Source organism: Salmo salar, chromosome 07, assembly GCF_965601325.2.
Source record: "Salmo salar chromosome 07, fSalSal1, whole genome shotgun sequence".
Lineage (NCBI taxonomy): Eukaryota > Metazoa > Chordata > Actinopteri > Salmoniformes > Salmonidae > Salmo > Salmo salar.
The window spans coordinates 22052873-22075133 of record NC_138297.1 but is presented as its reverse complement, the minus strand read 5'-3'; the positions used below and the strand labels follow the sequence as shown (position 1 = coordinate 22075133).

At 40.9% G+C, this 22261-nt stretch overlaps 1 protein-coding gene across 13 annotated transcripts in view; it reads right to left on the bottom strand.

Annotated features, from left to right (window-relative positions):
• LOC106608716 (adhesion G protein-coupled receptor L3) overlaps positions 1-22261 on the bottom strand; it is a 314019-nt gene that overhangs the window by 5271 nt on the left and 286487 nt on the right. For 8 of the 13 annotated variants that reach the window (XM_045721692.2, XM_082977451.1, XM_082977450.1 and 5 more), the window contains 4 exons: positions 13283-13451; positions 12840-12965; positions 9641-9737; positions 545-673 (listed from right to left, as the gene is read on the bottom strand). In XM_045721692.2, coding sequence (XP_045577648.2) covers positions 545-673; positions 9641-9737; positions 12840-12965; positions 13283-13451 — 521 coding nt within the window. The remainder of the gene's footprint in view (positions 1-544; positions 674-9640; positions 9738-12839; positions 12966-13282; positions 13452-22261) is intronic. The other 5 variants (XM_082977453.1, XM_082977454.1, XM_082977455.1 and 2 more) reach the window with 1 other exon arrangement.

Sequence of the window (22261 nt, the reverse complement as noted above, 5' to 3'; positions counted from 1 at the left end):
AGTCGGTTTAAATGTATAGAGTCAAACATTTCATGTTGTCTTATTGGAAAGGGGCCCAGAGGCAGAATAGTTATGTTGTTTATACTAGTTCATCAGTTGCTCAACTTTGTATTTTTCATATTAGAATCATAGATTGGGAGGACTAACAGAACAAAGATGTTCATTTAACCAACTACCAGCAACACTTAGAAGATAACAGACATAAGAATGTAGACGCACAGGACAACAATGCAGCAAAACCTTAACAAGTGGCTGGTGGTCTGTTCGGCTCCCAATAGGACGCACCAACGTCCCTTCCCAATTGTTTTGTGTTTGTCGCACCATTTCCCCACACTGAATTATGCATGCAGGCACATGAATAAGTTTGGAGTGTGACAAAATGATTCCCAATGGGAAGCCACCATACACCCCCTCCCACCAAAAGCATCCAGCGGGAAAAAAACAAGAAAAGGTGATAAAGCATTTTTTGTTGTTGTAGCAAACAAGTAAGCTCTAGCGACATTCTAGCGACATTTTTGAAGGAATGAAAAGAAGGCTAGCACACCTTGCGTGTTGTACATGCCCACTGATGGGTTGTTATAGACGGCCGAATCCCCGAGCAATGTGTTATAGGGATTGTTAGTGCCATGGGGACGGAGGAGAGCGTTAGTTATAAGATGGTTAGCCATAGCCCCTGGAGCAGCCAGATAGAGACAGAGGGAGGGAGAGAGAGATAAGACATAGAGGGAGAAAGAAAAAGAGAGAGAGACATGTCAGTCAGGCAGATGCAGCCGAGACAATGGCAGCAAAAAACATTCACACGATCATTAGGGCGAGTTGTTAAACAGTTGGGCTACAGATGTAGCAAAGCTTGAAACAGACTGACATGACCATGGATTATCAAGACGGCAGCAGTGAGGTAGGTCAATAATGTTTTGTTTTTTTTCTTAATGGGATAAATGGACATTTAGCATTGTTAGCTTTGGTGTGCTCACATTCAAGACAGGATCAGCTGAGTGTGCAACAGTACAATACGTTTAAAGCATAGACAGATTCAAAGCAAAGACATAACACTTCAGTAACGGACCTGAACACAACATTATCAAATCACCACTGTTGACAGATTAAGACATGTTAATACCAAAGTATACCAGGTTTTTCTGCTTTACTCAAATTTGATTTGAATACGCTATGAAAGCTTTTGGCGGGTACCATTTCAAGTTTACTGTATTACGTTGTGTAAATGTTCTAGATCTCCCATGCGTTTTGTCCAGTGAAATTCTTTGCATTCATCTTTCCCGCAAAGAAACACCCTTATATGAAACATCCTCATGGATGGAAGGCCCAGTTACAGCGCTCATTGTAGTTCCTTCGCACTATACCGGCTCTTAATGCTTGACTGCCTTAGAACATAAGCAGAGGTTTCTGATTCTATTTGTCCAAATGTCACCCCTGGACTATGTGGCAGTGACTGATGTCTTGGTCTGTGTGACTAATCTGCTCCCAGATCAGTTCTAAATAAACTTTTTGACTTTGAGCAATGTGACTAACTGTAGCTAGACAATAAGAATATTTATATGAATGAGCAGGACGTACTGTAGTTTGGATGTGGGTTGGATTCTGCACAGCCGTTAGTTAGGAATAACTGACTGACTTTTTGGGGGGGAAATTGCTTCATTTTGTGAAATATTGAGAGTTACGGTATCCAGTTGTGAACATATCTGCAATAAGCTTCTGTTTATGCTATGTTCGCAAACACCTAAGAGTTTTCTCTCTTCAGATTCAGAGCACATATCAAGATCTAACATGTGCTCTGTGACATGCCTGATTCAACTGTGCAGTGTACCAATACCAGAGTGCGTAAATATCTTCGGAAAACATCTTTCATCTGAGGTGGAAATGCACGCCAATTAGTTCTGCCGACGCAGTATCCTACACTGTTCTCTTGCAGTGCTCTGAATCTGTCAGAGTGAGGAAGAGAGAGAGAGGGAAAGAAAGAAAGCAAGGGAGATAAACCACTTCTCTAACGACATATGACTCTCGTCTTTGACAAACAGTTTCGAGGAATGACTGTCTCAATTACACATCTGAAAACGAACCGCAACCGACTCTGAATGGAGAGGTATACGTAGGACTTAAGGAAATGGCAGGAGTTGGATGATGTATGACTAATTATGATAGCTAACGTTGAGCATGGAGCACAGCTCTGTTACGCATCCTGTACTAAGTGCATCACGCACTGCGCTAATAATGACATGTTGGGAATGGGCTAACACTTACAGTATGTGTTATGTGTTGTATGCTAATTGGCCAGCAAGGGCATGATGGGAATGATACAGAGGCGATATATCGGTGCTATTGTCTTACCACATTTATTAATGACTAGAACTATAATCTACATCAGGTTCCTGCTGGGTTTTCTACTCCTCTGAGCGTACAGGGAACAAAAGGGCCGACATCATAATTGCCTGAAAGACAACCTTAAGCTTAAAACACATCTTTAAGTCCATTTGAATATCAGTTATCCAGTTGAATAACTTCACCAAGATAGTTTCAACAGGCAATCTTTCTATGAATGCATCATTGCCGGAGTATCTTCAACTCCAACACTATCTATCACAGTGGTCATCTCCAAAGCTTTCCTAGTCAATCGCCAAACACTCCTGTAAAAAGCCCAAAGAGAAACCCTTGCTTTCCAATATTTCGGATTAGTTTTGCGCTGTTTCCCATTTTGAATCATTTTGTGCGTCTAAAGGTAGGAGTACGAGTAACAACATGAATTGGTACATGAGTGAGAAATAATGAAGTGCGACTCAAGTTTCGCCATCAGCTGGAAGACGGTGACCCCTTTTTGGTCAGTCTCCGCTGACTGACCAAAAAGGGTCACCGTCTTCCAGCCTCTCTTCTGCTCTCGCTCTCTCTCACTCACTCACACACACTCTCTCTCTCTCTCGCTCTCTCTCTCTCACAAGTAATACAACAAATTACATATTACTAGTGTGATCATATACCTTGTGTTTTGAAATATAATTTTAAGATGGTCTGAGAAGAACATCATTAGCAGGTCAATTCAAGAATCCACAATATGCAGTGATAATGTATTGAAATAATGTATTGCGCCTATAGCCTACTGCACAAACCTCAATGTTACAGAACTGTTTTTAAAGGTCCAATGCAGCCATTTTTATCTCAACATCAAATCATTTATGGGTAAAAATGAAGTACTTTCCAGGGATTTTTTTCAATTGAAATGGTAAAAACGAAACAAACAAAAAACTTCTTAGCAAAGAGCAATTTCTCAAGCAAGAATGTTTCCTGGCCTGTCTGGAAGTGGTCTGAGTAGGGAGGGGAACACTAAAAATGAGCTATTATTGGCAGAGAGGTTTGGAACTGTCTTTCTTATTGATCTTTAACTAATTCACCACCTGGTGCATCCCACCAAATCAGGCTGAAATTTCAGACGGTCTTAAACCAAAAGGGCATGACCATCATTTTCACAATTTCCTTTTTATTCTGAGCGGTAGAGCTTGGCCTGCATTTTGACTCGGAAAGTGGTCTCGGCACAGAAAAGGTTGGTGACCATGTTGATGCATCGAAGCAAAATCATGATTTAACTCAAGCAAATTCCTTTTTTAGACATCATTTACATACGTTGTTTGATGTGTCAATTAACATGGATGTATCCATTAGGTTATTGCTTCTGTTTGATATAATGACTACGTGCTCCTTTCTTGTTGCTGTTGGTTCTCTAATTACGAAGCCTTCCAAAAATACCAGCCTCTTTTGATATGATAAACAGCTCCTCCCCACCCCCGGCTGCTCGCCCACTTGTGTCTGTGTTTGATAAATTGGACCATTTCCAAACCGTACCGATTGTGTAGCAATAATCGTGAATGTGGGGATAAATTAAACATGTGAGGCTATCAAGATGATTGCAAGCTTCCCTCTCGAGAGGAGAGAAGTATGGAGTCAGCTGCAGTTATGTAGAGACTATGAGGCGGGGTACTGAATACCGATTCAAAAAGGACTAGCAGGGAGAGATGTATGCTCATACACATAATTCCATAATAACATTGCTGAGAAGAGCAAGGGGGAGGTGGGATTCTATTCCCATCTGTTTGTGATGCTTTTGACGCTTCAGAACATGATGCGTTATCCTGTGCCAGACGGAAAATGCATCTGGGCAGACTTCGTGTTTATTCGAACACTTCATACATCAGACCCGACGCATTTCAACGCCTCGAGCGAAAACGAGTTAATTAATTTACTCCTCTCTTCCTGGTCTCCATGATAGATCTATGGCAGTGTCTTCTGGGTCTGTCCACCGCACCGCGCCCCACCCCTTTCTTTCTCTCGCTCTCTCCCCCTCCCTCCCTCCGCTAAAAGCCAACGTCTTGGGATGGCGCTCGTCGTGGAGTGCCTAATTATTGAGATGGCCACACTTCCTTTCGCCGTCTAACATCAATCCGTCATCATAACTGGGCATTAGTGTCTGAGGGCAAGGGAGCGACGAGCAGATTTAGAGAGTGAGGTAGCGACAGGGACTCAACCCCTTCATCAAGGGGCCCCATGACTGGAGAGGAGTCATCCCTGAGAAATGTCAGGGTGGTGGCATCATCATCTAGTGCAGATAGGATCTAGGAACCTATGATAGATGCTTCTCACACTGAGACCTCAGAGACCGCCATCCAATACACTATGATGTATTTCTTTAATCATTAAAGGAGATAATTTTCACAATATAATGAAATTGGTAGATAAGCCTTTGTTGATGGTGATATATATTTTTAGGTGACAATTATGTAAAATAAAGCAATTACTATTACTTTCCTGGTTTCAAACTAGTTTTGTTGACAGCTGTCATGAAGATGTGTAGAACATTAACAAACATACTCTTGTCTAACTGTTTTTTTGGTTAGGCAAATTAAATTATGCTTTTAGCATTTCATATTGACATTTACTTTGGTTGTTGGTTCCATCAGGTGCAAAATTTACCCTTTTCAAATGAATTAATAATGTTGTGTCTTAATTTAATAAATTAACAAAAACTTTGACTGCATTGTCACATTTAAAAGCTTAGCTATTTTACAAAAGTCAAGGTAATTTAGGAAGGTGTTGAGTGTCTTGAGTCCCTTTGGTAGTTTAAGTAGAAATTGAGCACACATATTGGATTTGAAAAGCCTGTTATATTAAATGAAGTATCCTTTAATATACAGTGGCTTGCGAAAGTATTCACCCCCCTAATTTTGTTGCCTTACAACCTGGAATTAAAATTGATTTTTGGGGGGGGTTGTATCTTTTGATTTACACAACATGACTACCACTTTGAAGATGGAAAATGTGTTTTATTGTGAAACAAACAAGATATAAGACAAAAAAACTGGTGAACCTCCGTTCCAGGCTCAAATCTCTAGAAGACAAACAGGTTTCCCTCAAGAATTTCCCTGTATTTAGCACCATCCATCATCCTTTCAATTCTGACCAGTTTCCCAGTCCCTGCCGATGAAAAACATTCCCACAGCTTGATGCTGCCACCACCATGCTTCACTGTGGGGATAGGGTGCTCGGGGTGATGAGTGGTGTTGGGTTTGCGCCAGACATAGCGTTTTCCTTGATGGCAAAAAAGCTCAATTTTAGTCTCATCTGACCAGAGTACCTTCTTCCATATGTTTGGGGAATCTCCCACATGCCTTTTGGCGAACACCAAACGTGTTTGCTTATTTGTTCTTTAAGCACTGGCTTTTTTTCTGGCCACTCTTCCATAAAGCCCAGCTCTGTGGAATGTACGGCTTAAAGTGGTCATATGGACAGATACTCCAATCTCCACTGTGGAGCTTTGCAGCTCTTTCAGGTTATCTTTGGTCTCTTTGTTGCCTCTCTGATTAATGCCCTCCTTGCCTGGTCCGTGAGTTTTGGTGGGCAGCCCTCTCTTGGCAGGTGACATATTCTTTAAATGTTTTAATAATGGATTTAATGGTGCTCTGTGGGATGTTCAAAATTTCAGATATTTTTTTATGACCCAACCCTGATCTGTACTTCTCCAAACCTTTGTCCCTGACCTGTTTGGAGAGTTCCTTGGTCTTCATTGTGCCGCTTGCTTGGTGGTGCCCTTGCTTAGTGGTGTGGCAGACTCTGGGGCCTTTCAGAACAGGTGTATATATACCGAGATCATGTGACAGATCATGTGACAGATCATGTGACACTTCGATTGCAAACAGGAGGACTTTATTTAACAAATTATTTGACTTCTGAAGGTAATTGGTGGCACCAGATTTTATTTAGGGGCTTCATAGCAAAGGGGGAATACATATACCACTTTCAGTTTTTATAATTTTTTTAAACAAGTTAACTTTTTCATTTCACTTCACCAATTTGGAATATTTTGTGTATGTCCATAACATGAAATCCAAATATAAATACATTTCAATTACAGGTTGTAATGAAACAAAATAGAAAAAACGCCAAGGAGGGCGAATACTTTTGCAAGGCACTGTAGACCACATGGACTATTCTATAAATCAGATAAATAAAACATTTTAATGAATGAAAACATACTAAAGTGCCAAAATGCAGCATCCTCTGTGACTTCTAGAAAGATTTTAACCCACTTAACCCCAAAATGTCTCCAAGTTTTCACCATCATTGTAAAGTCATTTCTGAAGGGTATTATTTATTTCATGTTATTATTGATTCATTTTAAGGTAAAAAAACAACAACCTGTCCCTCATTTGAAGGTTACGTGAACTGAACTTATTTTAATATGGTGAGACTATTCTTAAAAAAAAAGTCAAATCATAGTGTAGAACTAGGTGAGTTGGTTTTACTCTTTTCTGACATTTTCTGGTGTTTTGTGGAGGAAAACTGAGCTGGTCGAGCATAACAAGTTAACCCTGTTAACCATAGATAGACAGGCTAGAAATGTTTTAGTAAATATTTTTTGGGGGGTGAAGCTTGCATACAATTGTCCCTACCTGTTGCACACAAGCAGCGTCCATTGCCCATGTCACAAGAGGGTTTATGACTGATGTAAAATCTAATCGTCAACGCGGTCAGTCCTGTTACGGTCAATCCTGTTACGGTCAATCCTGTTACTTTATTTGTAACTTAATAGGCACGTACTATAGTCCTTTTTTTATTTAACTTCTTGAGATGGTGTATTTTATTAAGTTGAACATGTCTATGACATAATGTAAAAATTGTGTGTAGTTACACTACTCAAAAAGGCACCTAATTGGTGGAATGACCCAGTTACTAATTTAATAAAGGGATTCATAATTATTTTAGAAACAACAGGACCCCTTTATATATATATATATATATATATATATATATATATAGTACAGGTCAAAAGTTTGGACACACCAACTGGTTAGTGCTTAGTGGGACTATCCAGGTGACTACCTCATAAAGCTGGTTGAGAGAACACCAAGAGTGCACAAAGCTGTCATCAAGGCAGAGGGTGGCTATTTGAAGAATCTAAAATCTAAAATATATTTTGATTTGTGTAACACTTCCTTGGTTACTACATGCTTCCATATGTTACTTCAAAGTTTTGATGTCTTCAGTATTATTTTACAATGTAGAAAATAGTAAAAATAAAGAAAAACCCTGGAATGAGTAGGTGTGTCCAAACTTTTGACTGGTACTGTATATATAAATATAAGAAGGTGAGTTGGAGACATATACAGTGGGGGTAAAAGTATTTAGTCAGCCACCAATTGTGCAAGTTCTCCCACTTAAAAATATGAGAGAGGCCTGTCATTTGCATCATAGGTACACGTCAACTATGACAGACAAAATGAGAAAGAAAAAAATCCAGAAAATCACATTGTAGGATTTTTAATGAATTTATTTGCAAATTATGGTGGAAAATAAGTATTTGGTCACCTACAAACAAGCAAGATTTCTGGCTCTCACAGACCTGTAACTTCTTCTTTAAGAGGCTCCTCTGTCCTCCACTCGTTACCTGTATTAATGGCACCTGTTTGAACTTGTTATCAATATAAAAGACACCTGTCCACAACCTCAAACAGTCACACTCCAAACTCCACTATGGTCAAGACCAAAGAGCTGTCAAAGGACACCAGAAATAAAATTGTAGACCTGCACCAGGCTGGGAAGACTGAATCTGCAATAGGTAAGCAGCTTGGTTTGAAGAAATCAACTGTGGGAGCAATTATTAGGAAATGGAAGACATACAAGACCACTGATAATCTCCCTCGATCTGGGGCTCCACGCAAGATCTAATCCCGTGGGGTCAAAATGATCACAAGAACGGTGAGCAAAAATCCCAGAACCACACGGGGGGACCTAGTGAATGACCTGCAGAGAGCTGGGACTAAAGTAACAAAGCCTACCATCAGTAACACACTACGCCGCCAGGGACTCAAATCCTGCAGTGCCAGACGTGTCCCCCTGCTTAAGCCAGTACATGTCCAGGCCCGTCTGAAGTTTGCTAGAGAGCATTTGGATGATCCAGAAGAGGATTTGGAGAATGTCATATGGTCAGATGAAACCAAAATATAACTTTTTGGTAAAAACTCAACTCGTCATGTTTGGAGGACAAAGAATGCTGAGTTGCATCCAAAGAACACCATACCTACTGTGAAGCATGGGGGTGGAAACATCATGCTTTGGGGCTGTTTTTCTGCAAAGGGACCAGGACGACTGATCCGTGTAAAGGAAAGAATGAATGGGGCCATGTATCGTGACATTTTGAGTGAAAACCTCCTTCCATCAGCAAGGGCATTGAAGATGAAACGTGGCTGGGTCTTTCAGCATGACAATGATCCCAAACACACCGCCCGGGCAACGAAGGAGTGGCTTCGTAAGAAGCATTTCAAGGTCCTGGAGTGGCCTAGCCAGTCTCCAGATCTCAACCCCATAGAAAATCTTTGGAGGGAGTTGAAAGTCCGTGTTGCCCAGCGACAGCCCTAAAACATCACTGCTCTAGAGGAGATCTGCATGGAGGAATGGGCCAAAATACCAGCAACAGTGTGTGAAAACCTTGTGAAGACTTACAGAAAAGGTTTGACCTGTGTCATTGCCAACAAAGGGTATATAACAAAGTATTGAGATAAACTTTTGTTATTGACCAAATACTTATTTTCCACCATAATTTGCTAATAAATTCATTACAAATCCTACAATGTGATTTTCTGGATTTTTTGTCTTCATTTCGTCTGTCATAGATGACATGTACCTATGATGAAAATTACAGGCCTCTCTCATCTTTTTAAGTGGAAGAACTTGCACTATTGGTGGCTGACTAAATACTTTTTTCCCCCACTGTACTTTTGTTCTGTGCACAAAACACAAAGTGGACCACCTTCATCAAGCAACCATGCCACGATCAAGTGTGAAAACCACCCACACTATGCTGACTTGATGGATAGCATATTTCACTGTCAGGACACTGGATGAGTATTTTGTCCCAGCACTAACACACCTGATTCAAACAATCACGGTCCAGACAGAAGAACATTATTCGTCAATCCAGACAAAAGAAAACGGTGTCTTTGTGCTGTGCCGGAACAAAAGCCTGCATATGCAATTCCTCCCTTCTTCCTTGACATCACACAACCCTGAAAACCTAAAAGTGAGGCTGGTGGGTTGCAGGGCCTTCAAGCATGCGTGGTGTTAACTGACTAATTATTATTACCTCGGTTCAACGACGCTGAGCTGTTGATGTCGCCGGTTATGAAAGATGACTCCGACTGTTTCCTGACTGTGTCGTTCCACATCCGACGGATCCGGCTCTGCAGAGGGAGAACAACACAACTAACACGTCAGTGGAGTTTTGTGACGGTAATGTAAATCAGCGCTCAAAGACTAGATGGCCTCCAGTTAGAAAGTACAGCGCCTTTAGAAAGTCACATTTTGTGTTAAAGTGGGATTAAAATGGATTTCATTGTCATTTTTTGTCAACGATCTACATAACATACTCAAAGTAATGTCAAAGTGGAAGAAAAATTCTCTCTTTTTTTTGAAAGATTCATGAAAAATAAAACACAAATATACCTTGATTAGATAAGTATTAATTTGTATTCTTCATTTCAATGTGTCATTTAGGTCATTACTGTAGAGTCACTACAATGTTGTCCATCCTCAGTTTTCTCCCATCACAGCCATTGAACTCTATAGCTGTTTTAAAATACCCAATGGTCTCATGGTAAAATCCCTAAGCAGTTTCCTTCCTGTCCTGCAGCTCAGTTCAGAAGGATGACTCCATGTTTGATGTGTCTGGGTGCTTTAATACGTCATCCATAGCATAATTATTAACTAGACCATGCTTAAAGATATAGTCAATGTCAGATGTGTTATTGTTACCCATCTACCAATCACTGCCCTTCTTTATGAGGCTTACGAAAAGCTCCCTGGTCTTTGTAGTTGAATCTGTGCTTGAAATTCAATACTTGACTGAGGTACCTTACAGATGTTGTATGTATGGGGGACAGAGGGGGAAAAAAAATATGTCAACCCCTATTATTTCAGTGAGTCCATGTAACCTATTATGTGATTTGCTAAGCCAAATGTTACTTCTGAACTAATGTAGGCTTCCCTAAACCAAGGGAGTGAATACTTATGCAACAACTAAATTGTACTTATTCAATTATTATTAATTTGTACAACAACAACAAAAAATACTGACATTATGGAGTATTTTGTGTAGATCAATGATAAAAAAAGCTACAACGATATCTATTTCAACTTTATAACGCAACAAAATATGAAAGGAGTTCAAGGTGTATACTTTCTGTAGTACTGTATGCGTTTTGGGTGGGCGAAGCATGGTTCACTGGCCATATAAACACACACCTCAACCCTGCGATGATGCATTCATTCAGACCTCTCAACATAGAATTCCCTGCAGTTAAATTCCTGTATTCTTTGTTACGGTGTCTTTCTGTAAGTCTTTGTAAAGGTTTGACTTCAACACCTCACAATAGTGTTATCACAATTAAGTCATTGCTACTGGCATCGCTACCTCTCGCTGCTGTTGTTGCTAACCCGTTGCTCTACACTACTGTAAGAGTCAAGGCCATGTTCAACTGTACGTGGCTGTGATTGCTTGTGGGAGCAGGCCTGTCTGGAGTAACAGCATGGGCAAGGTTTGCACTTTTTGGACTATTCCATTGGTTCCACTGCGCTACACAAGCTCAATCAAGCACAGCTTAAGTCTTTGAGAGAAAAATAATAAATGCAATATCCAACAATTTCCAAGATTTTACGGAGTTACAGTTCATATGGAAATCAGTCAATTTAAATAAATTCATTCGGCTCTAATCTATGGATTTCACATTACTAGGAATACAGATATGCATCAGTTACCAGATACCTTTAAAAAAAAAAAAGAGGTCAGCATCTGGTGTGACCACCATTTGTCTCATGCAGCGCAAATGTTTCCTTTTCATAGAGCTGATCAGGCTGTTGACTGTGGTCTGTGGAATGTTGTCCAACTCCTCCTCAATGGCTCTGCGAAGTTGCTGGACATTGGCGGGAACTGGAACACGTTGTCGTACACGTCGATCCAGAACATCCCAAACATGCTCAATGGATGACATGACTGGTGATTATATAGGCCATGGAAGAACTGGGACATTTTCAGAGTTCAGGAATTGTGTAGACATCCCTGCGACATTGGGCTGTGAATTATCATGCTGAAACATGACGTGATGGCGACGGATGAATGGCACGACAGTGGGCCTCAGGATCTCGTCACGGTATCTCTGTGCATTCAAATTGCAATCGGTAAAATGCAATTGTGTTCGTTGTCCGTAGCTTATGCCTGCCCATACCATAACCCCACTGCCACCATTGGGCACTCTGTTCACAACGTTGACATCAGCAAACAGCTCGCCCACACGACCCAATACACGTGGTCAGCGTTTGTGATGCCGGTTGGACATACTGACAAATTCTCTAAAACAACGTTGGAGGTGGCTTATGGTAGAGAAATTAACATTAAATTCCCTGGCAACAGATCTGACGGACATTACGCAGTCAGCATGCCAATTGCACGCTACCTCAAAACTTGAGACATCTGTGGCATTGCGTTGTGTGACAAATTTGCACATTTTAGAGTGGCCTTTTATTGTCCCCAGCACAAGGTGCACCTATGGAATTATCATGCTGTTTAATCAGCTTCTTGATATGCCACACCTGTCAGGTGGATGGATTATCTTGGCAAAGGAGAAATGCTAACTAACTGGGAAGTAAATAAATGTGTGCACCCCACAAATTCAGCTCATGAAACATTGGACCAACACTTTACATGTTGCGTTTATATTTTTGTTCAGTGTATTTCAACCCAGGTCTGTGTGGGAGTGGGGTTGTTCAGTGTTCATACTTCAAGTTCAAAGGTCTCTTTCTCTGTCCAAATCTCACTTTCACGCCTTCCAACTTTTATTTAGAGAGAGAGAACCCTACCATCGTAACCACCCAAAGCACACCTGTTTACGATGTACTTTTCTAATTACACGTTAATTTAAAAGTCTCAGAGTTGCCGATAAATTACAGCGTGTTTACGAGCGCTTCCATTCACATGCGGTCCATGGGGAAACTATGGGTAGTGGTAGGTTGTCAATGTGCTGCAGTATGTAATTCAAGGGTTATGGATGCTGAAATCAGTTTTCATCGTGACAGGGGCTGATGGTGTACTGTTGACTATTTGTACTGTGTACTGTTAACTATTCATTAACAATGTACTATTTGATCAAGTAAATACAGTAAACGTAATAAAATAAACTCTCTGGTCTACACCAGCAGGTAGAATCAAGAAACAAATAAATATCAGATATGCTTGGAATCAACAGAATACACTGACAGCTGAAAGAGTTGGGAGGAGAGGCGCCGCCTACCTGTGACCCTGTGGAATAGCGCCCTGGTGGGCGGGAGGCTGAGCTCTTCCCAGAGCCAATGGAACTCTCTACACTCTTGCCACTGCAGCAGTGAGTACGCAGACACTTTCCGTACTCCTTACGCACCTGTGAACCACACACACGCACGCACACAAACATTCCCATTCAGACGTAGTTAATAACTACAATACTTTTGATTGTGAGATTGTGAGTTAACAACTTCACTTTTTGATGGTATGGGCAGTGAGATTAGCCTGCTCCCCATCTGAAAGTACTTTAACCAACTCTTCTTAGTAAGAGGAGCTAACTTGTATCAAGCCTGTCAGATTTAGGATTGGTTTTGCCTTTAGATCCCAATTAATACGATTCCCAGATCAGCACTCCTTCTCTGAGATACTTTCTGAATACGGCACTGGACCACAAGGTTAGAGGGAAACACGTACCTTCTTCTGGAGGACACAATGGAAGATGAAGATGAACATGCCCTGCAGGGAGTTAAAGATGGTGAAGAGGTAGGCCATGATGACTGTGCTCTCGTTGATGTACATCAGGCCGAAGGCCCAGGTCAAGCCCAGCAGACAGAGCAAAGCAATGGCCCCAATCACCCACGATCTGGAAACACAACGTCGAGACAATGTCAACATTCTGGACATCCTCAGAACTGATACAGGAGTACCAAATGAACTCAATAACTTTTAAGTTGCGTGCCCTCACTTTTTGTTGGCTGTAATTTCCCAAAGAAATGAATGTGAATTATGCTCATCACCATACATGCAGCTGGTTAAACTATGAATTGACAGTACAGTCTGTAACTATGTAAATATGTCATTGTCCCATGAAGCTAAAAGTGGAAATGCACAAAGTGTAAATGTTTTGTTGAAGCTAAATAATAAAGGTCTTCGTCTGGTTCTACATTTCAAGACCAGATGCAGGAAGTGGTGACTGTTCTTAGACTTCCCACTTAGCATTCTGTCAGTAGTTCACAACTCAGAAGGAACATCGTGACTAGGTGTTCACTGAAGCACAACGCAAAGAAAGATTTCAAAACAAACTTTCAGGTTGAAAAAGTACATATTGCAAGAATTAGTTTTCAGACTCCCCCTATTCTATTTGCAACCTTGGTCTGTGAACATACTGATGAATAATAAAGAGAAACACAGGTGAAAATAAAATGTCCACCAGACAGACAAAAGTTCTGGACGAAGGGAAGGCGGGAGGGAGGAGAGAAATGAAGTGGAAAATCGACAGAGGAGACAAATCGACTTGAGATAAAATAAAAAGGAGTGAAATTGAATTTAATCTTGTTTTTGTCTTTTGTTATCGTCTGCTCTTAGGGGACACCTAGGATTTTTCTCTCTCTCGCCTTCTTTCAAGTGTTGCATCCATTACGTGTTTGAAAAGTAACAGACCAATAGACCATAGAAATAGTCTTTAAAAAAACTTGAAAATGAGAGACACACTATTATTATCATCTCAGGAGTAGTAGCAGTAAAAAACTCTAGTGAAAAGTCAAGGTAACTCTCCAATATTAAATGAGTACTTGGTGTATAATGAATATGTAAATAATAGGCGATACAGCCTGTATGACCTCAGGGCTAGCATATAAGGCATAATCACTGGAAGGCAATTTGCATATGAACACATGTGAACACAGTATTTTGAATGTGGTGCCCGAGGGTTGTGCCAAAGGCCTTGACAGATAATTAAGCTCTGAATACTTATGCTTGTATAATCAGAAACACCTGTGCATTCAAAATCAAGGAATTTATGAAAACATAATTACTTTCTTCAAAGCTTAAATTGCACAGTACATGACTGCATCTCTCGTGACAAACCGGGAGATTTGGTTCTGGGTTCGGAGATGACTTCAAGAGAAGCGCACCTACTGTAGCGAATATTGATGTGTGTTACTATGTCTGTATGCATTCCCTACGACTTGACTGAGAGCTTCACTTAACACTTAGCAAAGGCAGGAGGTGGTATCAACATTACTAATTACTTTGTTATGAGAAAATGAATGGCTAATGAACGGTGTGTCATAAATATGATGGCCCATTTTACTTACTTGATCTCAGGTTCGTAATCCTCATAGCTGACAGGAATAATCAAAATAAATGAAAAGCATAAAATGAATTCAATAATCAAACAAAACACCAAAGCAAATATTAAAAGAAAATGATTTTGAAAGCTACATGCATACATTTACACACGTTGCCAAAAGTATGTGGACACCTTGTTGTCGAACATCTTATTCAAAATTATGGGCATTAATATGGAGTTGTTCCCCCTTTGTAGCTTTAACAGCCTCCACTCTTCTGGGAAGGCTTTCCACTAGATGTTGGAACATTACTGCGGGGACTTGCTTCCACAAGAGCATTAGTGAGGTCAGGCACTGATGTTGGGCGATTAGGCCTGGCTCGCAGTCGGTGTTCCAATTCATCCCAAAGGTGTTAGATGGGGTTGAGGTCAAGGCTCTGCGCAGGCCAGTCAAGTTCTTCCACACCGATCTCAACAAACCAATTCTGTATTGACCTAGCTTTGTGCACGGGGGCATTGTCATCCTGAAACAGGAAAGGGCTATCCCCAAACTGTTGCCACAAAGTTGGAAGCACATAATCGTCTAGAATTTAGTTGTATGCTGTAGCGTTAAGATTTGCCTTCACTGAAACTAAGGGGTCTAGCCCGAACCATGAAAAACAAACCCAGCCCATTATTCCCCCTCCATCAAAATTTACAGTTGGCACTATGCATTCAGGCAGGTAGCGTTCCTCCTGGCATCCGCCAAACCCAGATAGGTCCGTCGGACTGCCAGATAGTGAAGCGTGATTCATCACTCCAGAGAACACATTTCCACTGCTGCAGAGTACAATGGCAGCGAGCTTTACACCACTTCAGCCGACGCTTGGCATTGCGCATGGTGATATTGTGTGCGGCTGCTTGGCCATGGCAACTCATTTCATGAAATTCCCAACGAACACTTATAGCGCTGACGTTGCTTCCAGAGGCAGTTTGGAACTCGGTAGTGAGTGTTGCAACCGAGGACAGTCGATTTTAACGCGCAACGAGCTTCAGCGGTCCCATTCTGTGAGCTTGTGTTGCCTACCACTTTGCGGCTGAGCCGTTGTTGCTCCTAGACATTTCCACTTAACAGCACTTACAATTTATGGGGCAGCTCTAGCACTTGTCTATGGAGAATGCGTGGCTGTGTGCTCAATTTTATACACCTGTCAGCAACAGGTGTGGCTGAAATAGCCAAATCCACTAATTTGAAGGTTTGTCCACATACTTTTGAATATATAGTGTAGTTAAAGGAGAGGGCTCAGGGGGACTACCACAGACACAAACAAAGACAAACAGGAAATATAAAAAAATGGCTGATCAAATAAAACACTATACTGATTACATCCAACATATCTCCAGCCAGAATCCTCTTGCTCTCACTCGTATTTTGTGAGTGAGTTGCAGGTGCTAAACCTAATTATCTCGGGCGTTTCCACTCCTCGATAAATACAGGTGGGTGTCCGCCTCAATCGTAAATAATGGTCCAGGTGCGATGGCAAAAATAAATGTATGAAATTACTGGGGCCAACCATTAAACATCATTTTCCCAGGTCTATCTCAATGACCTGTTGGGGGAGGCACTTCATCAAGCTGGTTTCCCCCCGGACAGTCAGGGAGACGAGGGTGCAATTTTTTAAAATTAAAAACGGGGAAATATTGACCTGGAACTATGGACATTTTGCAAAGGGATGGACGACTCGAACAGTGGAAATTGGATAGAGATGCCAGAGGACATAATAAAAGTAGTAGGGAGGACATGAACTGGATATAAATAGGATATTTATCATATCTTTCCTGGTTTGTATATTTCAACATAATGAGTACTGGATCTGGACGCCGTTGCTTTTCACATCTGCAACTAAGAATTGATGATGATTGTCATTTCCCCGTGAGGGCCATCTTGAAAGAACATGGTTCAAGGTAGTAGATATCCCCAACAACCAGTATGGCCTCCTGCTTTCACTCCGGAAATGTTCAAAATATGTACTTTATATGAAGCATTCCTGCACTGTTATTTAAAAACGCCTTTCAAAAGTGCATCATTTAATTCCTGCATTTTATTATTTATTTATTTTTAAGTTGAGAAACTCTCCTAATTCATCCCGTACCACTTTCAGTCCTACAGACATGGGCCCATTGCCAAAAAAAGCTTAAGTAGCTCCCGCTGAGCCAGTGAATACCCTCGCAATGATGCCACTCGAGTGACACGCTCAATGGTTCCACCGCCGCAAAAAGAGCACTTGTGCGCATTCACCGGAAAACGAGGGAAAAGCGTTCATTGTGTTAATAGTCGGGTATAAATATCAAAAATGAAAAGAATACAACAACCACATTAAATTGGCACCAATTTCCTTTTTTTGAATAGAAACAAAAAGAGCCAATTCTGAGAGGTGATATGCATTTCAAAGCTGATCGCAATTGGTCAATTGAGTCGCCTTTCACCTCCACAAAAAGGAGTCTCATTGGCGAGTTGAAAGGAAAGAAGAAATGCTGTGATCTACTCAGCGGGATGCTAATTGTTTAACTAAAGCTATGCATCTGAGAAATGTTAATTACCTGAAATTGTTTACTTCAGATATACATTTGGAGCGTTTGATGCAGGAACAGGATAATTTTTAAAGCAACGATACCATCTTAATTTGCATATTCTTTCAGGGTCTATTGTAGGGGGATTCCTCAACATGTAACGAACTCCTCAATGTATTTGCCATGAGGCATATACAGTACATCTACTCACTGTTCTTTAAACAGTCATGAAAGAGTCGTGTCATGAAAAAGTGCACATTTCTCAGCATCTTGTGGACTGCAGTCATGAACGCTCAGCCATTTCCCAGACATTGGGTTCGACAAAGTTTAGTAAAAGTTTGAGTAAGAGAGGGGAACCTCATCCAATTTGTGCCAAAGGAACAACAAAGATAAATCTTACAGTACCAATACCAGTGGGGCGAAAATACAATGGGTTACGCCAACACAGCACACCACAAACAGATGAGGAATTGCTAAACTACTGCCACATGGGAAAGAGTACTATGTTTAAAGGGAAGGGTAATGGGGTCCACACGCAATACACTATATGTGAAGACATAATAGTGCAGTCCTCTATAGAAATATGTTACATCTTACCAGTGCCATTCCACAATAATAATTCCATCATAATAACGATAGCTACCACGAGGAAGAAAATATGAATGAAAAAGAATAAGGGGTTAAAAACAAAACAAAAAATGATTCAATAAGACAGAAAGGGTACCATGCAGTAGTAATCAAAAGAAAATAAGTCAGGAGAGAGAGAGAGAGAAACAGAGAGAGAGACAGAGAGACTGTCAGAGAGAGAGAGAGAGACAGAGAGAGAGAGAGAGAGAGAGAGAGAGAGAGAGAGAGAGAGAGAATAGAACATTCATTACAAAACAAAGCAATGTGATGAAATTAATGAAGTTTGACATCAAAATATAAAAGAAAGATAAAAGATCCTACTTAATTACCAACTAGCAGGAGTCGAGACTTAAAAAAACTAAAATATCTCCATCAATTTTACAATCCAGTAACCCCTCTCACTGTCGGACTTGAAAACAAACCATTATTTGTATAATCAAACGTTGTTAGTAGCAGCCCACATTGTTAGTAGCAGCCCACGTTGTTAGTAGCAGGCCACGTTGTTAGTAGCAGCCCACGTTGTTAGTAGCAGGCCACGTTGTTAGTAGCAGCCCACGTTGTTAGTAGCAGCCCACGTTGTTAGTAGCAGCCCACATTGTTAGTAGCAGCCCACATTGTTAGTAGCAGCCCACGTTGTTAGTAGCAGCCCACGTTGTTAGTAGCAGCCCACATTGTTAGTAGCAGCCCATATTGTCCACATTGTTAGTAGCAGCCCACGTTGTTAGTAGCAGCCCACGTTGTTAGTAGCAGCCCACGTTGTTAGTAGCAGCCCACGTTGTTAGTAGCAGCCCACGTTGTTAGTAGCAGCCCATGTTGTTAGTAGCAACCCACGTTGTTAGTAGCAGCCCACGTTGTTAGTAGCAGCCCACGTTGTTAGTAGCAGCCCACGTTGTTAGTAGCAGCCCACGTTGTTAGTAGCAGCCCACGTTGTTAGTAGCAGCCCACGTTGATAGTAGCAGCCCACGTTGTTAGTAGCAGCCCACGTTGTTAGTAGCAGCCCACATTGTTAGTAGCAGCCCACATTGTTAGTAGCAGCCTAAATCGTATAGAACCTGATGATTTGGAACTGATGTGCTACAGTCCATTCAAAAGTATCCAAGAGTGTGGTTCTCAGAGTAGCAGAATCCTAGGCCTGTTATGTGGTACCATATTTGTAAACCACATTTGTTTTCATAGTCATATTTTGACAAACTGTCAGGGTAGAGGGGAGGCATTGGACACACTGACAATGTCTGCATCCCAAATTGCCTTTATAGTGCACTACTTTTGCCCAGGGCTCAGAAGGCTCTGCACAATAATAGGGTGTTATTTGGGACGTAGTCCTGGTGAATGAGATACATAAATCTAGAGGTAGGTCTATCAGACGTCAGAGCTGGGAGAGAAGGGGTCGTGACATTTATGGTGTGGTCTGAGAGACAGTCCGCAGGTGAGGTTTCTGATTGGCCAAGGTAGACTAGCGTGATAAATCCTATGATGCAGAGAACGAACGCTAGTCAATATTCTCTCCACAGACAAACAAGGCAATGCATCTAAAAGGAACCATCTATAACTCATTCACAGTATTCTTAGACGAAATCGTAACACTTGCTTGATAAACGGCTAGGGGGAGTTCAAAAATACTGTCTTTACCTAACTTTAAGATGTAAACACTGTTTGTGTTACTTAGAACTGATCAAATTATCCCATTATAAAACTGGTAAACATTAAAATAAAAACGGCGTGCTTAAATGTTTCCAGTCGCCTTTAAAAATACTCAGTTGGTGATGATTATCTACTAAATAACCCGTTAGGTTCAAAATCAGGTCACAGTATGAACAGCTGTTGTCAAACGTGTTAGCACTAAGATGGTTGACCTACTGTACAGGTCTACAGTGCATTCGGAAAGTATTCAAACCTCTTCCCTTTTTCCACAATTTGTTACGTTACAGCCTTATTCTATAATTTATTAAATATTTACATTTTTGTATCAATCTACACACAATACGCCTTAATGACAAAGCGAAAACAGGTTTTTTGAATTTTTTGCAAATATTTTAATTAATTTTCTTACATAAGTATTCAGACCCTTTACTATGAGACTCAAAATTGAGCTCCGGTGCATCCTGTTTCCATCGATCATCCTTGAGATGTTTCTACAACTTGATTGGAGTCAACCAGTGGTAAATTTAATTGATTGGACATGATTTGGAAAGACACACACCTGTCTATATAAGTTCCCACAGTTGACAGTGCATGTCAGAGAAAAAAACCAAGCCATGAGGTCGAAGGAATTGTCCGTAGAGCTCTGAGACAGGATTGTGTCGAGTAAAGGGTCTGAATACTTATGCAAATGTAATATTTCAGTTTTTCTAGAAACCTGTTTTTGCTTTGTCATTATGGGGTATTGTGTGTAGATTGATGAGGTAAAAAAACGATGCAATTCATTTTAGAATCAGGCTGTAACTTAGGCTCTCGATAATCCTGCAGCAAGAGGAAATGTGAATTATTATGTGGATTATAATAACGGACATTTTTGTAGGGGTTGATACATTTTTTCGTATGGAAAAATCAGTGGAAGTGGAAATTACAAACTTCCAAAGCCTACAAGTGTAAAAAGGAAAGTTCTCCTGCAACAGGGTGCTCACATTAAGATCCCAGAATGAAACAAAAGCAAGCTAAACTGATGGTCATTCTTCCTGTAATAAGAGTCCACAGTCGCAGAGGCACGACAGTATTCACGGCCCATTATTAGATATAATCATATTTACAAACCGGATTTTAACTGGTTGTTATTGAGTCGCGGATGTATGCACAGCTCTGGGCTTTAAACTCTGTCACACCAACATGTCTCAGACTGCTATCAATGGTATCCAACAGATTACTATTGATTCTGATACAGACGGTCCTGTCCAGTTGAGTGTTTACTCAGCTCTCCCATCAGCTCGGGATTACAATTTAGACAGGGATGTCACTCGGAGTTCACAGAGCAGGCATCCTCTAGAAAACTGGCCTCAACACCCGCTACAATGCGAACTATAATGTGTGTGTGTGTGTGTGTGTGCGCGCTCATAGGAATAAAGCGAGAAAGAGTTGTTTGGCGTGGGTGTATGTGCACACTTGCTGAGAGTACAAGGCCAGCTCACTCCACTCTGACAAAAGCAGTGACAAGACGCTCGAGATGGTGCCACTAGTATCACTGCCTTAAAACACACTGATGCCACCAGTGTCTTCAAACAGGACAGGTAAAACCTAGAAAATAACTTTATCCATCAGCAGGATATAATACTGGTAGAGGTAGAGAAATGACTTTAGCCTAGCCACAAAATAAGTCTACCCTGACGCCTGGTTGTAATTACACCCCAAATCAACACCACAAAAATGCTGTGTCATTGTATTGACAAGGCTCCTAGAGGCCCCACTGTGTCATTATGCACTAATGTAATGTTAAAAGACACGACCAACACCACCTTCTTCCAAATGACCTTGAATTACATCACATAATGAACACATAACACCAGCAAAGACGGGCATGAAACACAGATATGATTCAAATGAACTAGGTCTAGGAATGACCAAACCTTCAACATTCTATCCAATTGTTATTGTGGTGATATCACAATAGATGCTTATTTTGTTTCCCAAAGCGCAGTGAGTCACAAGTCATAGGCTGCTCTCTCTGCTACTGCACGGTAAGCGTTAGGCTCCCTAACAGCTTCTACCCCCAAGCCATAAGACTGCTCAACAATTAATCAAATGGCCACCTGGACTATTTACATTGACATCCCCCTTGTTTTTACACTGCTGCTACTCGCTGTTTATTATCTAGACATAGTCACTTTAGCCCTACCTACATGTACAAATTACCTTGATTAACCTGTGACCCCGCACATAGACTCTGTATCGGTACCCACTGTATATAGCCTCGTTATAGTTTATTGTGTTACTTTAGTTAATTTAGTAAATATTTTCTTAACTCTATTTCTTGAACTGCATTGTTGTTTAAGGGCTTGTAAGTAAGCATTTCACTGTACGGTGTACCAGTTATGTTACAAATAACATTTGATTTGATATTAAAACAATTTATTTATACTTATTAATTATCACTCATAAATTGCAACGCCAGTTAATCTTTTACTGCAGTGCGCTCAATCAGGGTCACACAGAGTGTTTCTTGGTATTCTTAAACAAATCTACTTTGAAACAAAAGTATACACCTCACACACATGGTT